The 23924-nt window shown below is 51.0% G+C and overlaps 1 protein-coding gene and 1 non-coding gene across 10 annotated transcripts in view; both read left to right on the top strand.

Annotated features, from left to right (window-relative positions):
• The first annotated feature begins 13113 nt into the window (after positions 1-13113).
• The window catches only part of CARS1 (cysteinyl-tRNA synthetase 1), a 56926-nt gene continuing 46115 nt past the window's right edge, over positions 13114-23924 (top strand). For 2 of the 9 annotated variants that reach the window (XM_015113364.3, XM_077960645.1), the window contains exons 1-3: positions 13114-13189; positions 15592-15694; positions 22421-22669. In XM_015113364.3, the coding sequence (XP_014968850.1) occupies positions 15685-15694; positions 22421-22669 (259 nt within the window). In that variant the 5' untranslated portion in view covers positions 13114-13189; positions 15592-15684. 9 annotated transcript variants of the gene reach the window in all.
• LOC114672573 (U1 spliceosomal RNA) lies at positions 21899-22062 on the top strand. The gene has a single exon (XR_003722971.1). It is a non-coding gene; the product is annotated as a U1 spliceosomal RNA (small nuclear RNA).

The following is a 23924-nucleotide window of genomic DNA, read 5'->3' as shown; positions in this document are numbered from 1 at the left end:
GGAATTACAGGTGTGAGCCACCGTGCCCAGCACTTTTTGTAATTTTTGTAGAGATGGGCTCTCACTCTATTGCCCAGGATGGTCTCAAACTCCAGGGCTCAAGCCATCCTCCTGCATCGGCCTCCTAAAGTGCTGGAATTATAGGAGTGAGCCACTGCACCCTGTCTTTTTTCAAGGGTCATTATTCTTCAAAGTTACATCGTCATAATGAATGATGGATGTTTCCAAAAGCAGCAAGTAGAGAATATGACTACTACATGACTGACTCCTCGGTAAACTCAAATCAAGAAAGTGTAAAAGAAGGATCGCCGGCCAGGCACGGTGGCTCACACCTGTAATCCCAGCACTATGGAAGGCCGATGCGGGAGTGGATCACCTGAGGTCAGGAGTTTGAGACCAGCCTGACCAACATGGTGAAACCCCGTCTCTACTAAAAATACAAAGATTAGCTGGGTGTGGTGGTGGGCATCTGTAATCCCAGTTACTCAGGAGGCTGAGGCAGGAGAATCACTTGAACCCAGGAGGCAGAGGTTGCAGTGAACCAAGATCGTGCCATTGCACTCCAGCCTGGGCGATAACATCAAAATTCCATCTTAAAGAAAAATAAACAAAGAAGGATTGTTCACACCCAGGGACCTGTTGCACAGACTTCTGTCCTTTCAACTTGTAAGTGCTCCCAGAGAGGCTCAGACTTTCCACCCCTCCTGCATTGCTGAGTTTTTTTTGAGTCAAACTTTCCACAGGATGGATATTTTTCTCCCTTGATAATAGTGCCTTTCCTGTTTTAGTCCTTTTAAACAATGGGTATTGTATCAACATCTGTTTGTGTGTGTGTGAAATTCCTGGCCTTCATGTGTTTTTACTTCAAGTGCATTCATGCACAACAGCTCCTGAGAAGTGTGCTCAGCTCTCCGGGCTGCTTGCTTCTGAATGTGTACTTGCTGGATTACCGCTTTCAAGGTAGAACCGGAGGAACTTATTGAATCACAGTGGAAAACACAACTACTTAGCCTAATTAAGGAGAGAGGGGTACTGTCTACTTCCATGGTAACTGGACATGGGAAAAGGGCCAATATCTGTCATCTCTTTAGGGACCTGTTTTGCATGCCCACCCCTGTCCCCATCTTATTGTTTGTTTGTTTGTTTGTTTGTTTTGAAATGGAGTCTCACTCTGTCACCCAGGCTGGAGTGCAATGGTGCGATCTCACCTCACTGCAACCTCTGCCCATTGGGTTCAAACGATTCTCGTGCCTCAGCCTCCGAAGTAGCTGGTATTACAGGTGCCTGCCACTGTGCCCGGCTAATTTTTGTACTTTTAGTAGAGACGGGGTTTCACCATCTTGTCCAGACTGGTCTTGAACTCCTGACCTCGTGATCCACCTGCTTGGCCTCCCAAAGTGCTGGGATTACAGGCGTGAGCCACTGCAGCCCAGCCTTATTTATTTATTTATTTATTTGAATGTACAAAAAATAAATAAATAAATAAAACAAAACAAAACAAAAAAAAACTAAGGTTGTAGAATTATAAAATTGCTTCAGCCTCAGAACCTTAAGTAGGATGCCCTCGAATTGACTTATGTTAGTCCTTAGGGAGTCAACATGTGTGCTGCTGCTTACTTAAATACAGTTTAGTTGGAGCCCGAGATGCAATGTCTTCCCCAGGCTTCTTAGACGCCTTCCTCTTCCCGAATCCTAGAAGAGGTGGGCACCTGAGTGGGGAATCTCAGGTGACTTAATTGAGTTTGCCAGGGCCTACTCTATTGAAGAACTGGGTTTTCATTCTTGAGAAGAAACTCATGGAAGGGCGTGTTTCCTATCAAGGTTCACATACTAATTTTGTTGTTGTTGTTTAGTGCTCTGTTGCCCAGACTGGAGTGCAGTGGCAGGATCTTGGCTCACTGCAACCTCTACCTCCCGGTTCAAGCAACTTTCCTGCCTCAGCCTCCCTAGTAGCTGGGATTACAGGCACACGCCACCACGCCTGGCTAATTTGTGTGTGTGTATGTGTGTGTGTGTGTGTGTGTGGTTTTTTTTTTTTTTTTGAGACGGAGTCTTGCTCTGTCGCCCAGGCTGGAGTGCAGTGGCCGGATCTCAGCTCACTGCAAGCTCCGCCTCCCGGGTTCATGCCATTCTCCTGCCTCAGCCTCCCGAGTAGCTGGGACTACAGGCGCCCGCCACCTTGCCCGGCTAGTTTTTTGTATTTTTTAGTAGAGACGGGGTTTCACCGTGTTAGCCAGGATGGTCTCGATCTCCTGACCTCGTGATCCACCCGTCTCGGCCTCCCAAAGTGTTGGGATTACAGGCTTGAGCCACTGCGCCCGGCCGTGTGTGTGTTTTTAGTAGAGATGAGGTATCACTATGTTGGCCAGGCTGGTCTCCAACTCCTGACCTCAGGTGATCCACCCGCCTCATCCTCCCATAGTGCTGGGATGACAGGCGAGATCCACTGCGCCCAGCCAACATACTAATTTTTTTGTTGTTGAATTTCCTTGGTGCTACTTATGCCAAGCAATTATGAAGAATTTTTGCTTTTCTTACGGAATATTTCATGAAGGCAACAAAGTTAGAACAGGCAAGTCCAGAGTGGGAAAGCTTTATCTACCTCATTTATTTTTTATTTTTTGCAGCCATAGAATTTTCTATTCTAAGACTGCTGAAGTAGTCCCAGGTCCTATCTAAAACCTAAGAGTTGGCCAGGCATGGTGGCTAACACCTGTAATATCAGCCCTTTGGGAGGGTGAGGAAGGCAGATCACCTGAGGTCAGGAGTTCCAGACCAGCCTGGCCAACATAGCAACACCCCATCTCTACTAAAAATATAAAAATTAGGGCTGAGTGCGGTGACTCACACCTGTAATCTCAGCACTTTGGGAGGCTGAGGCAGGCGGATCAACTAAGGTCGAGTGTTCGAGACCAGCCTGACCAACATGGAGAAACCTCGACTCTACTAAAAATACAAAATTGGCCAGGCTTGGTGGCAGGCGCCTACAGTCCCAGCTACTGGGGAGACTGAGGCAGGAGAATTGCCTGAACCTGGGAGATGGAGGTTGCAGTGAGCCGAGATCGCACCTTTGCACTCCAGCCTGGGCAACAAGAGCAAAACTCCATCTCAAAATAAATAAAATAAAATAAATAAAAATTAGCCAGGTGTGGTGGCACACTCCTGTAATCCCAGCTACTTGGGAGTCTCAGGCAGAAGAATTGCTTGAACCCAGGAGGCGGAGGTTGCAGTGAACTGAGATCAGGCCACTACACTCCAGCCTGGGCAACAGAGCGAGACTCCATCTTAAAAAAATAAATAAATAAAACCTAAGACTTGATGTATTGGTGGGAAGAGCTGAACGTTCAACATGGTTTTGTGAAGGCTTTTTTTTTGTAATCTCCTTTTGTAGGTGTAATAGTGAACAAGTGAAACATTGCTGTCACGGTTTAACAAGGAGAAAGAGCCCAGGTATGATGGCTCACGCCTGTAATTCCAATACTTTGGGAGGCCGAGGCCTGTGGATTGCTTGAGTCCAGGAGTTTGAGACCAGCCTGGGCAATATGGCAAAACCCCCATCTCTCCCAAAAAGACAAAAATTAGCCCAGTGTGGTGGCATGCACCTGTAATCCCAACTACTCAAGAGGCTGAGGTGGGAGGATCACTGGATCCTGGGAGATCAAGGCTGCAGTGAGCTGTGATCATGCTACTGCACTCAAGCCTAGGTGACAGAGTCAGACCCTGTTAAAAAAAAAAAAAAAAAAAAAAGCACAACAATAAAGAAAACAAATTACCAATATCATTTTTCACAGAATGAGTAAAACTATTCTAAAATTCATATGTAATCAAAAAAGAGCCCAAATTGCCAAAGTAATCCTAAGCAAAAAGAACAAAGCCAGAGGCATCACATTACCTGACTTCAAACTATACTCTAAGGCTACAGTAACCAAAACATCATGGTACTGGTACAAAAATAGACACATAGACCAACAAACAGAAATAAAGCCACACACCTATAGCCATCTGATCTTGACAAAGTCAACAAAAATAAGCAATGGGAAAAAGACTCCCTAGTCAATAAATGCTACTGGGATAGCTGGCTAGTCATATGCAGAAGAATGAAACTGGACCCTTGTCTTTCACCATATACAAAAATTAACTCAAGATGGATTAAAGAGTTAAATGGAAGACCTCAAACTATAAGAATCCTAGAAGAAAACCTAGGAAACACCATTTTGGACATTAGCCTTGGGAAGGAATTTATGACTAAGTCCTCAAAAGCAATTGCAACAAAAACAAAAATTGGGGCCGGGCGCGGTGGCTCAAGCCTGTAATCCCAGCACTTTGGGAGGCCGAGACGGGCGGATCACGAGGTCAGGAGATCGAGACCATCCTGGCTAACACGGTGAAACCCCGTCTCTACTAAAAAATACAAAAAACTAGCCGGGCGAGGCAGCGGGCGCCTGTAGTCCTAGCTACTCGGGAGGCTGAGGCAGGAGAATGGCGTAAACCCGGGAGGCGGAGCTTGCAGTGAGCTGAGATCCGGCCACTGCACTCTAGCCCGGGCGACAGAGCCAGACTCCGTCTCAAAAAAAAAAAAAAAAAAAAAAAAAAACACAAAAATTGACAAGTGGGACCTACTTAGACTAAAGAACTTCTGCACAGAAAAAGAAACTAGCAGCAGAGTATATAGAAAATCTACAGAATGGGAAAAAGTATTTGCAAACTATCTGTCTGACAAAGGTCTAATATCCAGACTCCATAAGGAACTTAAACAATTCAACAAGCAACAAACAAATAATCCCACTAAAAAGTGGTCCAAAGGCTGGGTGTGGTGGTTCACACCTCTAATCCTAGCACTTTGAGAGGCCAAGGTGGGTGGATCACGAGGTCAAGAGATTGAGACCATCCTGGCCAACATGGTGAAACCCCATCTCTACTGAAAATATAAAATTAGCCAGGCATGGTGGTATGTGTCTGCAGTCCCAGCTACTCAGGAGGCCGAGGCAGGAGAATTGCTTGAACCTCGGAGGTGGAGGTTGCAGTGAGCCGAGATCACGCCACTGCACTCCAGCCTGGTGACACAGCAAGACTCCAGCTCAAAAAAAAAAAAAAATACATGAACAAACATTTCTCAAAAGAAGACACACAAACAGCCAACAAACATGAAAAAATGCTCAACATCTGATAGGATCTGGCTGTGTCCCCACCCAAATATCATCTTGAATTGTACTCTCATAATTCCCACATGTTGTGAGAGGGACCCAGTGGGAGATAATTTCAATCATGGGGGTGTTTTCCCCCATACTGTTCTTGTGGTAGGATTAAGTCTCACAAGATCTGATGGTTTTATCAGGCGTTTCTGCTTTTCCATCTCTCGTCACTTTCTCTTGCCGCCGCCACGTAAGAAGTGCCTTTTGGGAGGTTGTAGTGAGTGGAGATCGAGCCACTGCACTCCAGCCTGGGCAACAAGAGTGAAACTCCATCTCAAAAAAAAAAGTGCCTTTTGTTTCCCGCCATGTTTCTGAGACTTCCCCAGCCATGTGGAACTGTAAGTTCAATTAAACCTCCTTTCCTTCCCAGTCTTGGGTATGTCTTTATCAGCAGCATGGAAACAGACTGATACAGAAATCGGTACCAGTAGGGTGAGGCATTGCTAAAAAGATACCTGAAAATGTGGAAGTGGCTTTGGAACTGGGTAACAGGCAGAGATTGAAACAGTTTGGAGGGCTCAGAAGGAGACAGGAAAATGTGGGAAAGTTTGGAACCTCCTAGAGACTTGTTGAATGGCTTTGACCAAAAGCCTGATAGCGATATGGGACAATAAGGTCCTCTGAGGTGGTCTCAGAGGGAGATGAGGAACTTGTTGGGAACTGGAGCAAAGGTGATTCTTGTTATATTTTAGCAAAGAGACTGGCAGCATTTTGCCCCTGTCCTAGAGATTTGTGGAAGTTTGAATTTGAGAGAGATGATTGAGGGTATCTGGCAGAAGAAATTTCTAAGCAGCAAAACATTGAAGAGGTGACTTGGGTACTGTTAAAGGCATTCAGTTTTATAAGGGAAGCAGAGCGTACAAGTTTGGAAAATTTGCAGTCTGACAATGTGATAGAAAAGAAAAACCCATTTTCTGAGGAGAAATTCAAGCCAGCTGCAGAAATTTGCATGAGTAACGAGGAGAGCTGAATATTAATCCCCAAGACAATGAGGTAAATGTCTCCAGGGCATGTCAGAGGTCTTCACAGGCCTGGAGGCCTGGGAGAAAATGGTTTTGTGGGCTGGGCCCAGGGTCCTGCAATGTGTGCAGCCTAGGGACTTGGTGCTCTTCGTCCCAGCTGCTCCAGCCATGGCTGAAAGGGGCACTTCTTACATGGTGGCAGCAAGAGAAAATGAGGAAGATGCAAAAGCGGAAACCCCTGATAAAACCATCAGATCTTGTGAGACTGATTCACTACCACAAGAACTGTATGGGGGAAAACACCCCCATGATTCAAATTATCTCCCACCAGGTCTCCCCCACAACACGTGGGAATTATAAGAGTACAATTCAAGATGAGATCTGGGTGGGGACACGGCCAAACCATATCATTCCACTCCTGACCCCTCCAAATCTCAAGTCCTCACATTTCAAAATCAATCATGCCTTTCCTACAGTCTCCCAAAGTCTTAGCTTATTTCAGCATTAACCCAAAAGGCCACAGTCCAAAGTCTCATCTGAGACAAGGCAAGTCCCTTCTGCCTGTGAGCCTGTAAAATCAAAAGCAAGCTAGTTACTTCCCAGAAACAACGGGGGTACAGGCATTGGGTAAATACAGCTGTTTCAAATGGGAGAAACTGGTCAAAACAAAGGGGTTACAGGGTCCATGCAGGTCCAAAATCCAGAGGGGGAGTGGAATTTTAAAGCTCCAAAATGATCTCTTTTGACTCCAGGTCACATAGATGCAAAAGGTAGGTTCGCATGGTCTTGGGCAGCTCTGGCCCTGTGGCTTTTCAGGGTACAACCTCCCTCCTGGCTGCTTTCACAGGCTGGTGTTGAGTGTTTCCACTCACTGCAGCCTTGACTGCTGGGCTCAAGCGATCCTCCTGCCTCAGGCTCCCAAGCAGATGTCCACGACAGAGAAAGGGCTGTGAACAGCTGTGAGTTCCACAGCAGCACACTGCACAGCTGTGAGAGAGGACTGGGGGTCCCTGCACACCACGAGGGGTCCCACAGAGGTGAGGGCATGCCACAGGACGGTATGCACAGCATGACCCCCTTGATGTCAGCTCACGGGCATGTGCTGTTCGACACGTCTGCTCCAGGGCTGTTCAAGAGGGTGGTGTAATTATAGACAGAAGACGAAGGCTGACGTGGGATGTGAGCTGTGCATGGTCAAGTTCTTGGTATCAAGCCAGGAGAGACTGGTGCTACTTGAGCCAGGGAGGTCCTCGGGGGAGCTGGGGGCTTCCGGGCTGGGCACTGACAAAGCCCATCCACTCCGTGTTCTGCCAGATGTTCAGCAATGGGTTGACAAGTTTTTCAAATATAAGTAGATTTCTTGGTTATGAATTAAAAGCATTTTCATTCCTTCACAGAAGTCATGGTCCCAGTTAATAGAAATTCATTTCATGTCTCCTCTTTTTGCTTTCAGAAGAGGCAAATGAGCCCGGCAGCCCTGGAAGGACCGTGCTGGTGTTTGGGCACATCCTCCTGGAAATGCCTGACGGTGTCTCAGAGCCCCGGCACAGAGCTGGGCGTTTAGGCCTTCACATGGGCAAAGCAAAGTCCCCAAAAGTTCCAGGAGTGGGTGTGGGGCAGCCCCAGGCCTTCCCGCCTGCACCCCCAGTTTTAGCCTGTGTCATGGTGTTTGCATTCACCTTATTGTAGCCCCAGGTGTCTGTGCTGGAAGACTGAAATTCTGGTTGTTTAGACCACTGAGTGGAAACTGAGGCACAGGGAGGAAAAGGGCTTCATCCAAACGTCCCAGAGCTGCAGTAATAAATGACAACAAACTGGGGTGTTCAAACCATCAGGATTTACACACCCACCATGCACTCACAACAATTAAACATTAAAATCAGGAACAATAGGAATTCACACATCAACCATGTACATTCCCACAACAATTAAATATTAAAACTAAAAACAGAAACAATCGGGATTTACACAACCACCAAGCACCCACAACAATTAAACATTAAATATAGGCCAGGTGCAGTGGCTCAAGCCTGTAATCCCAGCACTTTGGGAGGCTGAGACGGGCGGATCACGAGGTCAGGAGATCGAGACCATCCTGGCTAACACGGTGAAACCCCGTCTCTACTAAAAAATACAAAAAACTAGCCGGGCGAGGTGGCGGGCGCCTGTAGTCCCAGCTACTCGGGAGGCTGAGGCAGGAGAATGGCGAGAACCCGGGAGACGGAGCTTGCAGTGAGCTGAGATCCGGCCACTGCACTCCAGCCTGGGTGACAGAGCAAGACTCCGTCTCAAAAAAAAAAAAAAAAAAAAAAAAGCAAAAAACCAATAGGGATTTACGTGCCTGCCTACCACATACCCACAACAATTAAACAGTAAAAACAAAAACAGAAACAACAGGGATTGATTATTTCACAGCTATAGAGGCCAGAAGTTCCAAATCAAGGCGTCCGCGGGTGGGTTCCTTCAGGGCCTCTCCAGGAGGTCCTTCCTTGCCTCTCTCCTGGCTTCCGGTGGCCACTTCGTGGCTCCATCCTGGCTTCTGGTGGCCACTTCTGGTTTCTGGTGGCCACTTCCTGGCTTCTGGTGGCCACTTCGTGGCTCCATCACTCCAACTGCTTCCCCCTTCACATCTATCTCTGTATCTCTGAATCTCTCTTCCCATAAAGACACCAGGCATTGGCTTAGGGCTCATTCTAATCCAGATGACCTCATTTTAACTTGATTATATCTGCAAGGACCCCTGTTTCAAATAAAGCCAGCCAGGTACAGGGGCTCATGCCTGCAGTCCTCTCACTTTGGGAGGGCAAGGTGGGAGGATCGCTTGAGCCCTGGAGTTCAAGACCAGCCTGAGCAACATAATGAAACCCCACCTCTACAAAAATATAAAAAATTAGCCAGGTATGGTGGTGCACATCTGCAGTCCCAGCTACTCAGGAGGCTGAGGTGGGAAGATCACCTGAGCCCAGGAGGCTGAGGCAGGAGCTGTGACTGCACCACTGCACTCCAGCCAGGGTGACAGAGTGAGATCCTGCTTCCATAAATAAATAAATAAATAAATAAATAAATAAAAATAAGTAAAAAGCAAGTCACAGTCACAGGTACCAGGGGCTAGAACATGGGCATAATCATTTTGGGGGGAACACAGCTCAACCCACAACAGGCTTGTCTTGGGACCCCCCAGGAGTTGGTAGCAGAGCTGGGAGCTCACCCATGTGTGTTCATCTCTAACCCTGTGCTGCCCCGGCTTGCAGGCCATGCGGCATTTCTTTCCCTAAAAGTGGTTTGGGTAGGACCTGAGCTGCTGGCTGTGCCAGCAAAGAAATGACTCTGCTTTAGTCACCTCAAAGCGGTGGGCCCAGCGACATCCTCCTGCCCATGGACACTGAGGGGGACCATCCATCCTCTGGCATGGAAAGAGCAGTGTTCTTGGAGAAGAACTTGGCCTTGGCCCTTAGGACACTCAAGGGAGAGCCCTGCATGGTGGCCACTGGTGGTCGAGAAAAGCCCAGCTGCCCAGGGAAGGTGCTGTTCACTCACCCACTGCCCGTGGCCCAGGGCCAGACCAAGGCATCAGCCCCTCAGCCATTCAGAACAGGCCAATGAAGCTTCAGGATGGGTCTGCACTTGTGGAATATTTAGTAGGCAGGGTTCTGTGTTACGTCCTTACCCTACGTGCTCTTGTGAAATCCTCATTATCAGTTTGCTGGGGCTGCCACGCTTGGGGGCTTCAATAAGGATTTATTGTCTCACAGTTCTGCAGGCTGGAAGTCTCAGGTCAGGGCATCAGCAGGGTGGGCTCCTTCTGGGGCTGTGACGGAGAATCTGTCCCAGGTTCTCCCCTGACTTCTGGTGAGTTGCTGACAATGCTTGGTGCCCTTTGGCTTGTAGAAGCATCGCCCTGATTTCTGCCTTTATCTTAACATGGCACCCTCCCTGCTTGTCAGTGTCCAAATTTCCTCCACTTAAAAATTTTAATTAATTGGCCGGGCACAGTGGCTCACGCTTATAATCCCAGCACTTTGGGAGGCCGAGGCGGGCAGATCACCTGAGGTTGGGAGTTTGAGACCAGCCTGACCAACATGGAGAAACCCGTCTCTACTAAAAACACAAAATTAGCTGGGTGTGGTGGCACATGCCTGTAATCCCAGCTATTCGGGAGGCTGAGGCGGGAGAATCTCTTGAACCCGGGAGGCGGTGAGCCAAGATTGTGCCACTGCACTCTAGCCTGGGCAACAAGAGTGAAACTCCATCTCAAAAAAAATTTTTTTAATTAATTTATATATGTGTATTTATTTATTTATTTATTTATTTATTTATTTATTTATTTTAGAGACAGGGTCTCACTCTGCACCCAGGCTGGAGTGCAGTGGCACAATCATAGCTCACTGCAACTTGAAACTCCGGGGCTCAAGCCATCCTCCCTCTTCAGCCTCCCAGAGTGCTGGGATTACAGGCGTGAGCCACCATGCCCAGCTGAAATTTTCCGTTTTTTTTTTTTTTTTTGAGAGAGAGTCTCGGTCTGTCGCCCAGGCTGGAGTGCAGTGGCGCGATCTCGGCTCACTGCAAGCTCCGCCACCTCCCGGGTTCACGCCATTCTCTTGCCTCAGCCTCCTGAGAAGCTGGGACTACAGGCGCCCACCACCACGCCTGGCTAATTTTTTTGTGTTTTCAGTAGAGACGGGGTTTCATCGTGTTAGCCAGGATGGTCTCGATCTCCTGACCTCGTGATCCGCCCACCTCGGCCTCCCAAAGTGCTGGGATTACAAGCATGAGCCACCGCGCCCGGCCAATTTTCCCTTTTTACAAGGGTATCAGTTATACTGGATTAAGGTCCACCCTAATGACCTCATCTTACGACTTTATCATCTGCAAAGACCCTATTTCCATATAAGGTCACATCCACAGGTCCTGGTGGTTATAGGACTTCCACATCTTTTGAGAGAGACACAATTCAACCCATAAGAACCTGTGACCCAATGTGCTGCCCCAACGAACTACGACACCAGAGGGATGCTGAGGTTCAGAGAGTGTCCTCGCCCTGGTGGTAGGGCTGGGACGCAGCAGGACCGAGGAGGCGGGACCCACTGCTGCTGGACACTGCAGCACTCTTAGACACAGCTTGGCCACCTGAGCAGGTGATCATTTTCCAGTTCTGCTCTGCAGACCTTTTTTTTTTTTTTTTTCCAGTAGAGATGGGGTTTCACTATGTTGGCCAGGCTGGTTTCGCACTCCTGACCTCAAATGATCTGGCTGCCTCGGTCTCCCAAAGTGTTGGGATTACAGGCATGAGCCACCACACCCGTGCCCCCTTTGCAGATTTAAAAACAAGACATCTGGAAGCTCAGAGAAGTTAAACTCACCCCAGGTCTCACAGCCAAACTCTGGTTTGCCTGACCTGATGTCAGGAGGCCTTCTCAGTGCGAGAAAGGAAGGGCGGGGCAAACCTTAGCCGACTGTTTACCTCCAAGAGGCTTCTGACTCTCCTGGGCGCCTCTGGTTCCTTCTCCAAGGAAGGCGTGTGGCCGAGCCGGGCTTGGGTGATTCATGGTCCTAGAGTGATGAGTGAGCAACAGGCACCATGAGAGTCATGGTAGGACCTGGCCAGACCTTCATCCCCTAAGTCCTGGACCTGGCCCCTTCTTTGGGATCAGTTGGGATCTCACAGAGCCTCCCACATCCTGGGCAACAGTTACGGCACATGCTACAGGGGCTTCGCAGAAATGTAAACGAACTCTTCCCTCGTTTTTTGTTTGTTTGTTTGTTTGTTTTTTGCCACCAATAGAATTTAGAATTAATTTATTATTTATTTATTTTTTATTTTTTTATTTTTTTGAGACAGAGTCTCGCTCTGTTGCCAGGCTGGAGTGCAATGGCGCAGTCTGGGCTCACTGCAACCTCCGCCTCCCGGGTTCAAGCGACTCTCCTGCCGCAGCCTCCTGAGTGGCTGGGACTACAGGCAAGCGCCACCATGCCCAGCTAATTTTTGCATTTTTAGTAGAGACGGGGTTTCACCATGTTGGCCAGGATGGTCTCGATCTCTTGACCTCGTGATCCGCCCGCCTTGGCCTCCCAAAGTGCTGGGATTACAGGTGTGAGCCACAGCGCCCGGCCTCAGAATTTATTATGAAATTACACATGAGGTTCCAAAAAGTAACTAGAAGATTTTTGATTTTTTTATTTTTTGAGAAAGGGTCTCACTCTGTCGCCTAGGCTGGAATGCAGTGGCAATCATAGCTCACTGCAGCTTCAAAATCCTGGACTCAATGATCCTCCTGCTTTGGCCTTCCAAGGTGCTGGGATTACAGGCATGAGCCACTACTCCTGGCTAATAATTTTTCTTAACATACTAAAATTCTGTTTCTCAAATAGCATTTCCTCTCATTTTGGGTGGGTGCACGAACCTTGGGAGGGATATCCTTGGGAGATGACATCATGCACACTGAGGAGCCCTAACGGGGTTGGAGATGGCTCCAGAATGGGGTCTGAGAAGGAGATGGAGAAGCCTGTTCACGGAACACTTCATAATGGCTTGCTTTCCGCAGGGTCACTGGCAGGACGGTCCCTAGGCCTGGAGCGCGCTTCCCGTCCATCCCCAGGCCATGCTCCAGGTCGGCCTCCTGGGAACCATCCCGTCTCACACCCAGCCCCGAGGCCGCCTCTGACCTCCAGGCTGGGCCTGGTCCTCACGGCGCTTAGTGCAATGGTGACTTAAACACCTATTGCAGGACACTCAGTCTTTAGTGCCTGTCTCCCCGCGGCTGGGCTGACTACTCCCAGCACGGACACCGAACGCTTTGCCGCGCGATGCTCCAGAGAGCGGGTCGCCGGGGGTTGAACTACAGCTCCCAGCATGCTCCGGGCCAGCGACATCCTGAGCCGCTGGTGGTTGCCTAGCGACCGGGCGTGTCCCGGAAGACGGGCCCGGCGCGGGGCGGGACTTCCGGGGCGGTGATTGCATCAGATTCTGGGAAGTGTCTGTAGCCGCAGCTGTGGGTCCGGGATTCCCAGCCATGGCAGGTTCCTCCGGGCAGCAGGGTGAGCGGCGCGGCCGGGCCGGGCTGAGGGCGGCTGGGGTGCTCGGCTCGAAGGGCGGCGAGTCCTTATGTCTGAGGGGCCTGGGTGCCTGGGGTCTGAGGGGCGTCAGTGCCCGGGGTCTTAGGGACGGCACGTCCTTGGGTCTGAGGGACACAGCAAGTCGTCGGGTCCAAGGGGCGGCGGGTCCTGAGGTTCGAGGGGTGGCACGTCCTAGGATCCGAATGACAACGGGTGCCCGGCTCCGAGGGACGGCCACTGGGACCTCTGCGTGAGGGTCTGCCCGACCCGTGGCTGGAGCACAGACCCGCGGTGACCCGAGCCCGGCCGGGGAGCTGCCCAGACCACCCAGCCTCAGTTTCCTCACTTGGTTCCTGCAGAGGTCCCCTTGCATCCTCACCCCGGGAGGTGGCCCGGCATCAAACAGCCTCTCCCCAGTCGGTGCCTGGGCGGGCCCTCGCCCCCTCTTGCCCCAGCTGAACTTTGGGGGGGAGACAAAGGCCCAAGGGTTGTTTTGGTTTTCTGCCCAGACCTGGCAGCTTCCGGGAGGTGGGCGGAGGGCACCTGAGGTTGGTACTTAGGGAAATGGGGCAGAGGACGCCAGGGGTACGCGTACACACAGTAAAAGGGCTTGGGGCTTTACGAAGGCTTTCATCTCCAGTTCCGCAGGCAGTCCACTGCAAGCTGATTGTGAGAGCATTACTGACCCACTTTATTGCCAACCTGGGAGGTTCCCCAGGGACACAGCTGTGTCAGCTCCCCCAGTCACTCATGTCACCAGCGGGTAGACCTCGAGAGACCAGTGGGTCTTCTCTCACTGTCCCTCCAGCAAAATTTTAGGTGCTGGAAAGGCAAGAGACTGAATCAGAAAGCCCAGATTCCTAACCATCTGGAGCAGGCTTTCCAAAGGAAACATTCTCAGTGTCTAGTTTTTAATTCTCTTGGCTGCAAAAATTAGATGCAAGCTCTTTTAAGACACCTCCAGGCCCCATCGTCAGTTTAGATTGCACCAGGATTTCCTTGGCATCCGGTGGTGCCCTTTGCCCCTGAGGGTTTATTGGGTTATAGATAGGTAGTTCTGACAACCTGGGTAATCTGGCAGCGTGGGGACACCCAGATGACAGGGCTACACTCTTGTGCCTAGTGGCAGGAGGTAGTCACCTTCCAGGCACGCCACCTACCACCCTACCTGTGTGCCTGGATTCCAGCACCATCTCCACCCGTCCCAGAGCCGGGCAGTCCTCAGAAGTCACCCAGATTCCTGTAAAACAGCATCATGGTTAACAGCACCAACTCTGGAACCACGTTGACAGGGCCAGGGTCCCAGCTCTGCGCCCCCCTCACAGCAAACCATGGGTAATGGCTCCTACCTTGGAGCATGGAGCATAAATGAGTTAATAGATGGGAAGGACTTAGAACAGTGCCTGGCACTCAGTAAGTGCTGTGTCCATGCTGAAAACTAGAGCTTTTTTGTTTTCAAAGTAAAAATGTGTTTTTGTTCATTTGTGAACATAAATGACATATTAGTAGTGTTTTATATCTTGTTTTTAAAAATAGCTTCAGAATTTTAGGTTTTCAGAGCCTTGTAAGAATTGCCTTCTTTTTGGAGCTTGCCAGGTAGCTTGGGATTGCCCACTGCTGGCTCTCAGGGCAGCAGGCAGATTGCCCAGTCCTCAGCCTGCTCACAACATCTCCAGCCGGTGTTCTTCTGCCCCAGGGCATGGCCCACCTGCCCTTTACTATCAGCTCCTCCCATCACACACACACTCTCAAAGATGAGAACAGGAAATAAAATCCAATCGTAAATGCTTTCAGTGATCATCTTCCTAGATTTTTCAAAGAGGCCCTCATTTTTGTACCATCTTCCCTAAGTTGACTCAGAACGTCTGTTTCTTCTTCATGATCTCATTGGGTGTACAGCTTCTCCTTTGTAGTCTTGAAGGTGCATAGGCTTGGTGCCCGTCCAAGGGCCCGATTATTTCAGAAGGATGAGTTTCATTTCTGAGATTTCTGGGGTAGACGAAGCCTACCTCAGGGCCTTTCCATACAGACTTGGGATACCACTTGGGTGACTGCTCATTAGGTCAGACTTATAGTTTAATTTTTATACAGTTTAATTCAAGGGTCTTCATAATAACACAGCCAGCATTTTTTCAGCATGAGTCTGTGCCAGGCATTGCTCTAAATGCTTTACCTCTGTTATCTCCTGCCACCCTTGGAGGAACCCCTTTGAGGAAGATCCTGCCGGCATCTTGTACAGATGAGAACCCTGAGGTTCAGAGAAGTCAAGCAATCTGTCCACCATCATGACTAGCCAGAGGCACAGCCAGGCTCCCAACCTGGGCAGCCTGACTCAATAGGGACCTTAACTACTGTGCTGTGCTGCCTTTGATGATTCTCTTCAGACTCAGAGTAACTCAACCGAGTTAAGGCAGATGAGAATGAAGCTGATGCCCTTCGATGTGTTCCCCAGAGCCACGTGAAATGTTTGCTCCTCTATGAACTCAGGTACCATATTTCCAGATATTCGAAGAGTCTTAGGCAGTACCCTTGGGATAGAGATCAAGCCATTTCCAGTGTGGGTGCTCTGGGTGGCAATATGGCTGTCTGATCGCCCCACAGGCTCACTGTGAGGGATGTTGGATTTCCCTAATAATGAATAACCTCCCTGCCAGTAAGGAGGAAGATGGAGGTGCCATTCTTGGGGGTGAGAGAGGATGCCTGGGGGCCAGCTTTGTGAACGAGTGACAGCTGGACCTCTGGGGCTGGTGATCAGGAGAGATGGAGGCAGGGCGGGTGAGTGAGCCTTCACCTGTGGGAGGAGGCTCTGGTCTCTGGGAGTGGATGGTGTTGGCTCCTAGTTGGTGAGAGCAGGGGTGCATGCCCCTCTCTCCTCCCCACGATTCATGTCTGGGGCTTTTTCCAGTCCTCTTTCTGAGCAATTCTTGGGTAGGGAGTGGGTCACTGGGAAGGACCCAAGAGGAGCCACTGTAGAGGGTGGGGGGCGGGGTGGGATCAGGGAAACATTTGTAGAAAGGGAGTAACCTGCAGGGTGAGGTGTTGCCTGGACACCCACAAGATGAGGACCCTGGTGGGACCGTAGAAGTAGCAGATTCAGAGGGCAAAGGGTCAGGGTGAGTGTGGGGTGCAGACCCCACCAAACCGAGGCACTTCTTAGGAGCTCAGACCTGCTGTAAAAGGGTCTGCGTTGGCCGGGCGCGGTGGCTCAAGCCTGTAATCCCAGCACTTTGGGAGGCCGAGACGGGCGGATCATGAGGTCAGGAGATCGAGACCATCCTGGCTAACCCGGTGAAACTCCGTCTCTACTAAAAAATACAAAAAACTAGCCGGGCGAGGTGGCGGGCGCCTGTAGTCCCAGCTACTCGGGAGGCTGAGGCAGGAGAATGGCGTGAACCCGGGAGGCGGAGCTTGCAGTGAGCTGAGATCCGGCCACTGCACTCCAGCCTGGGCGACAGAGCGAGACTCCGTCTCAAAAAAAAAAAAAAAAAAAAAAAAAGGGTCTGCGTTTTAGCGAGCTGCCCACCCATAGGGAAGGTAGTTTAAACCTTACTTGCTGGGCCCACCCCAGAGATTCTGATTTGGCAGGTCTCTGGTGGGTGCAAGAAAGTGACTTCTATGGAGCCCCCAGATTCTGCTACTGATGGCAGACCAGGACTATGCCTGGAGTGGAGCTGGGAGAACCTCAAGGGAAGGCAGGAAGAGAAACAGGGCAGCCGGGAGAGGTTTAAATGCCGATAGGAGGCCAGGCGCGGTGGCTCACACCTGCAATCCCAGCACTTTGGGAGGCCAAGGTGGGTGGATCACCTGAGGTCAGGAGTTCGAGACCAGCCTAGCTAATATGGTGAAACCCCGTCTCTACTAAAGATACAAAAATTAGCTAGGTGTGGTGGCAGGCGCCTGTAATCCCAGCTACTGGGGAGGCTGAGGCAAGAGAATCGCTTGAACCCGGGAGACAGAGGTTGTGGTCAGCCGAGATCATGCCACTGCACTCCAGCCTGGGTGGCAAGAGCAAGACTCCGTCTCAAAATAAAATAAAATAAAATAAAATAAAATAAAATAAATAAATAAATGCTGATAGGAAAGAGCCAGAGAGAGGGAGAGGTCGCACTGGCACGGTTGTTCGACGTGTCTGGGATGTGGTTCATTTGGTGTAGATTTGTTTTGGTATCTGTGCTGAGTGATTGCTTGGTACTTGCACTTTATTTCAATAAATGTTCTGTAGAGACTCCACCTTTGTAGCCGGTGATAACCACCCTCCACCTTTGGGACATTGCCATGTCCTTCAATGTGTTGATGAACTGAACTGCAAGGTCACCCGGTAGTGGACATTCCTTCCCATGGGGGCAGAGCAGGAGTTTCAGCACGGAGTGTGCAGGCTCTACAGTGAGGGCCAGTGTCGAGGAACAGGTCCCTGGGAGGTTTTCCATCTGCTCAGAAGTGTTCTCATCTGATCTCAGCATCAGACTGATAGACCACAGCCTGGCTCAAACCCATGACCACTTGATAGCTAATCTATTTTTATTTGTTTCCTCGAGACACACTTAAATGCAGCTACCACAATTACCCAAATGACTGACTGCGTCCATCTCGTGGAAGCCTGTTGTTCTCCTCTGCTTCCCTGGGCACCAGCACCTTTCTGCTCTGAGAGGATCCTTCTCAAGCGTGGACTTGGTTCCCTTTTGATGAGTAGTCTAGGCTGCTCTAGACGGTACATTTAAGAATGATGTGGTCCAAGATCAAGGCAGATTTGGTAATAAACTTTTAAAATAATAAAATTAATTAAATAAAAATGAGTGCATGATCCCCAGGAAAACTCCAGGAAATTCTCTATGTGTAGCATGCGGCTATTACCATAACTCTAATAATACCAGAGCGATTATGATAATAATGATGGCAAATGGGGCCCCTGACTCTGTGCCAGGCAGCTTTTAAACATTTTACAAGTGTAATTTGACTTAATGGCCTGCAGCTTTACAAGGCAGACGTTCTGAGTGTGTTTTACCATGAGGAAATGCTGCTGTGGGTGTGAGTGTAGGCACTCAGCCCTGGAGGGCGTCAGGGCCGCCCCTCGGGTCTCCAGAGAGTGGATCTGCAGCAGCTTCAGTTCCCAGACTGCTTCCTCAGCACTCAAAAGCCACTGCAACCGTTAGGACATATTATGTTTTTCTCATTTTAAAAATAGCAGATGCTTACCGCAGAAAATGTGAGCAATGAGGAAAAAGGGGGAATTAAAATCACCTGTAACCCCCTCTCATCAACCACCGTCACTGTCAGTGTTCAGGCCGTTGCTGGTGGTCTGTTCATTAGAATCGATTCTGAGTGTGAGAGGCGCATGCCTGTCAGCTCGCTGTCTGAGCTGGAAGCCGACGCTGTGTCACTGTTTCTCAGGGTGCTGCTGTTGTCTAGCCCAACCCAGGCATGAGCAGTTGCAGAAGACCAAGGCTCAGCGAGGGGACAGGAGAGGAGTGGGGGGGGGTCAGCATCGGGGAACAGCTTTCAAACTGTGGCCTGACCTGTGAGGGTCACCTTCCAGCTCTGTCCATCCCTCTGGCAGGTTCTCTAATCTTTAGTGAACTTCATTTTCTTTATCATGAAATGGGACCGCTGCTGGCGGCTGCAGAGCTGTTGGAGGGAAATGTCCAGCTAAACTAGAAGTCTCCCGGTTGGAAGTTGCTCTGCAAAAGAGTTTGTAGGAGTCTGATATTTATTTAGAGTTAGTTTTCCAGGACCTCGCTTTGGGGTGCTTGGAGCTGCCATGGTGGGTCTGCCTCCGCCTCCGTCCTCCCTGATCTCATCTCCAGCTGGGAGGAGAGCGCATTTCCGTGTGAGCAGCCTCCTTCCTTTCTCAGAGGGAAGCCCCGGCAGTGCCAGTGCTGACACCGGGCCTGTAACTGTGGGGATGGGGCAGGTGAGCTCACAGGCCCTCAAGGGCTCCCAGCACCCCCCTGGCATCTTCAGCAGGGCAGAGTCCGCCCCTGTGTTTCTCTTTCCTTGGACTGTTGGAAGAGCTGAAGTGAAAAGTGACTTGTTCTTGTGTCTCTGGTATCTTCGGGCAGCAGGGCTCCTGCTAAGCAAGCCCTTGGGGGCTCAAAGCAGCAGAGGCTGTGGCCGGTTCCCAGCACTGGTCCTTGTGCAAGTGTCCTTCTGAGAAGGGTGCGTGAGGCCCAGTGCCATAGGGGAACGCCAGCCCACCACCGGTGGCAGGCACTCTGTGGTGCCATTCTGCTGTCCACTCATCTGTTCCCTCAGCAACTTTCGCTGGTATCTGGAATGTCACACGCTCAGTTGTAGATGCTGAAGATCGAGCAGTGACTAAGGTAGATGGAGCAGTGGGGCAGATGGTGAAGGAAAGAAATGCGTGCATATGTTAGACGGGGGTGCTGCGGAGAGAAACAGCAGCCAGACTCGGGGTCTAGAGGCGGGCACCATATGGACCAGGAGTCCTTGAAGACCTGGTGGGGAAGCCAGCACCCAGCAGAGCTGTGAAGGATTAAGGGGCCTACTGGTGTCTGGGGAGCATTCCCCCTAAAAAAGGAGCAGCAGGTGGAAGGGCCCTGTGACCAGGGTATGGAGAGCCAGGTGGGGGTCCATGGCCAGCATGAGGACAGGCTTGTGTTGCTGGCGAGGTGGGTGTTAGGGGACAGTAATGTGAACTTTCTCTTTTCAGCAAAGCTGCAGGAGCCCTGTGGCTGTGAGGGGAGAGCCATGCTCTCCAGGTGGCGGTGTCTGGCTTACAGGAATCCAGGTGACAAAGGCTGGCTCTCAAGTCCAAAGCCTCTTGAGTTAGTGGCCCTGGATCCTCCCATGGGTTGGCTATCGGTGCTCATAAGGATAACTCATAAAGGGGTGTGATTCCAGCTTTGGCTAGAGAGCGTGCCCAGAGCTTTGCTTCTGGGTGCCTCTGGCTGCTTGGAGTGGGTGGCCATCTTATTGGGGTCAGATGGGACGGTGGCTCCGTGCAGGGGGAGGGAAGCAGGGCAAGTTAGAGGGACACTGCACTCATCATCCCACCAGCGAGAGTCATCCCAGGAAGTCATTTTAAGCCCTGCATCCATGTTGAGACTTCAGGAAGGCTTTCTCACACAGTGCCCACCCCTTTACTGCAGGTGGCTTCAGGATATCCTCTCCGGCAGCCACGGAGGCCGGGCCCTGGGGCATCACGTGGCTCCGTGGGCTCCCTGGCGGGTGAAGAACTCGACCCAGGGGGGCATTCTTGCTGCTGCAGCTATGCACTCCGTTCTGACTCATCTTTGCTGACACCACAGCGTTGTGGGAAATGCCAGTTATTGGCCTGACACTAAGGGTTTTCCCCACCCTAGGCAAAGCAGGAAAGGCATTTGTGTGCAGTTACCCCCACAACACACTCTGCTGTCCGTTTTCAGAAGCTGCGTGGGTCTGGTTGGGGTGACTGGCTCTGTGCCAGGGAGTAAACACAGAGATGGGGGACAAAAGGAAATGGGAGAGGGCAGAGAGGGGGACTGTGACGTGCAGGTCATCCACCCCCATGGCGGTGATGTCGGGCAGCTTGTGCCCAGGAAGGGGTGGCCAGACATGTGCTTTCCCACCCTGAGTGAACTCGGGTGGGAGGGTGTCTGCGTGGAAGGAGCAAGCATTGGGCCTTTTCCCGCAGTCCTCTCAGCAAGCACAGTCACTGGTTCAAGGTTTGGATGCACTTGTGCTCATGGGCTCAGGGACCAGACTCCCTCCCCTGGCCGGAAACCTGGTACCATCTGCCTGCTCTGCCCCCACTTTAGGGAGGCGGGCTGTGGACACAGCACCTTGTCCCCAACTCTCGTGTCGGAGGTAATTGCAGGCAGATATTCCTTAGAATGGTGAGACAGATTTTATTCCCTAATTCCTGGCAGTAAGGGAGGGAGCTACGTTCCCTGCCGACTCAGCAGAGGTGACTTTTGAATTTAAAGGGAGAATAATTAGCTGGGCCTGGTGGCATGTGCCTATAGTCCCAGCTACTCGGGAGGCTTAGGCTGGAAGGTCACTTGAGCCCAGCATTTTGAGGATGTGATGAGCCTTGATTGCACCACTGCACTCCAGCCTGGGCAGTAGAGTCAGACCCAGTCTCTAAAAAATAAAAATAAATAAATAAAAATAAAAAATAGAGGGAGAATGAAGGAGGAGAAGGAGGGTGAGCAGGGGCTCAAGTGCACAATGCCATGGGGCTGGTCAGCGTGCATGTGCCAAGGTAGCTTTGTCTACAGCTGGCAGTGGTAAAAGTTAGGGTTCTGCTGATCCTCCCAATGGTGACATGCGGAACAGCGGCTCTTGGGTCCTTGAGTGACACACCTGAGTGGTGGAGGTGCATGCTTACTACTTTGAAGGCTCTAAGGAAGGAGGCTGGGGCCTGGAGCCAGGGGCCAGGGGCCAGGGGCCAGGTGAGGCTGGCTGGAGCAGCCACGTTATCCTGGCAGCCCTGTGCTTTCTTGGGCTGGTCCTTTGAGGGGGCTCAGTCCTCCTGAGGCTGTGGCCTTGACCTGCAGAAGGCACGCTAGAGTCCAGCTGTCTCTTGGTACAGGGGTGTAAATGGCCCACATTGTCAATGTGGGGTTCTCCCTACCCCTCATCCCCCAGCACCCAGAGGGAGAGGGTGCCACTGCGGCAAAGAGACTTGAAGTTGGTTTGGTTTGGGAGATTTTTGTTGTGAGTTTTAAAACATTGAGGTAAAGTTCACGTAACATACTTACCTGGCAGGATGGGATACCACGATGGTGTAGGCAGCTCTCCCAAGGCGAGGCTTATCCTTTACACTCCAGATGGGCTGACCCCGGTGATTTCCACAAATGTCAGAAACTGAACTGCACAATTTGTGATAGTGTGGAACTGTGTTTGTGCTTTCCCTGATAGAAAAAATAAGTTAAAAACTTAACTAATTTCTATGACATAAAATGAAAAGTGCACAATTCCGTGGTATTTGGTGCACCATGTTGTCATGCAGCCTTCAGTTCTGTCTAGTTCCAAAGCATTTCATCACTCAAGAGGAAACCCGTCCATACCTGTTAGGTAGTCACTCCCCCGACCCCAGTGTACGCGCTGCCCCGTCCCTTTGCCTGTTCTGGATGTTTGGCGTCCAGGGAAGGGCTTGAGCACCTTTTTCCTTGGTTCTGCGCCATCCCCTGGTCCCTGTCTTTCTGAGTTCTGCCTGGCGGCCTCTGGGCTGCCTACCTGCTGCCTGACGCCGTGTGCCCTCTGTCTTTGCAGCTCCTGACTACAGGTCCATTCTGAGCATTAGTGACGAGGCAGCCAGGGCACAAGCCCTGAACGAGCACCTCAGCACGCGTAGCTATGTCCAGGGGTACTCACTGTCCCAGGCAGACGTGGACGCGTTCAGGCAGCTCTCGACCCCGCCTGCTGACCCCCAGCTCTTCCACGTGGCTCGGTGGTTCAGGCACATAGAAGCGCTCCTGGGTAGCCCCTGTGGCAAAGGCCAGCCCTGCAGGCTCCAAGCAAGTGAGTAACAGAGTGGGTTCCCTGGCCATTAGAACCTCTCCCCGCAAGGTCAAGGGCTTTCTCCATCACCCTGGTGCTTACCTGGCACCTGTGGATACCTCAGAGGGAGCCTCGCCCAAGTGTGTCTCGAGCAAGTGGCCTGGATGGGCAGATCCAGCGCTCGCTGGGTGGAGGTTGGGATAAAGTCATACCCTGTGGAGTTGGGTATTCAGGAGCAAGATGTTCACATCACTGTTGTGGCAGAATTGCCTGAGGTGGTGGGGTGCAGAGCTGCTGCGGCTCTGGGGTTCCATGTAGCATGCCCAGGCCACGGGCCCTAGCCTTGTGATTTTTAGCTAAGACTGTGCCTGGCTCTGGTTGACTCAGTTCTTTCTCTTTATTTTTTCCATAAGATTGCAGCGTGTCTATCCTCCAGCTTTAAAATCGTTGAATCCTAAAGTTTTTTTGTTTTTGTTTTTGTTTTTTTGAGGCGGAGTCTCGCTCTGTCACCCAGGCTGGAGTGCAATGGCGTGGTCTCGGCTCACTGCACCCTCCGCCTCATGGGTCCATACCATTCTCCTGCCTCAGCCTCCCAAGTAGCTGGGACTACAGGCGCCCGCCACCACGCCCAGCTAATTTTTTTGTATTTTTAGTGGAGACGGGGTTTCCCCATGTCAGCCAGGATGATCTGGATCTTCTGACCTCGAGATCCACCCGCCTCGGCCTCCTGAAGTGCTGGGATTACAGCTGTGAGCCACCGCGCCCAGTGAATCCTAAAGTATTAATTGGCATTGAACTTTTAAAAAATCAGAAATAAGTCATTTTTTCTCTTTGAGATGATGTCTGTCCCATAGCTCCAGCCTGTGGTTGTTGGTTGTGTCTGGGAAACGTGGCTGTGGTTATCTGAGGGAGATACTCCTGGGGTACCTGCATGGCTTTGTCACTGTCTGTGGCAAATCTGAGGGGGCTCCATGTCATCATCACTGAAGTATGCCTTTGGGTGGCTCAGCTCCTCTTGTGGCTGTGGGCACTCCTCCACCTTCATGTGGGGGTAGGTTTTGTGCCCTGGTAGTCCTGGCTGTACCTGGTGGCCTCCTGGGGGCTTCTCTAAACTCATTTGGGGCCTGGGATTTGGAACATGCCACCCCGCCTCTGTCATGGGTCAGGCCTCTGCTAGACCACTGTTTGAACCAGGGTGGAGGTGGGGATGTCACATCTCCTAGGGGCCGTGTTTTCTGGATAACTCTGCAGCAGACACTCCTTCCCCAGCATAGGG

The sequence above is a fragment of the Macaca mulatta genome, chromosome 14, assembly GCF_049350105.2.
Source record: "Macaca mulatta isolate MMU2019108-1 chromosome 14, T2T-MMU8v2.0, whole genome shotgun sequence".
NCBI lineage: Eukaryota > Metazoa > Chordata > Mammalia > Primates > Cercopithecidae > Macaca > Macaca mulatta.
Note: the sequence above shows the minus strand (reverse complement) of the source record. Positions and strands in the feature narration are given on the sequence as shown.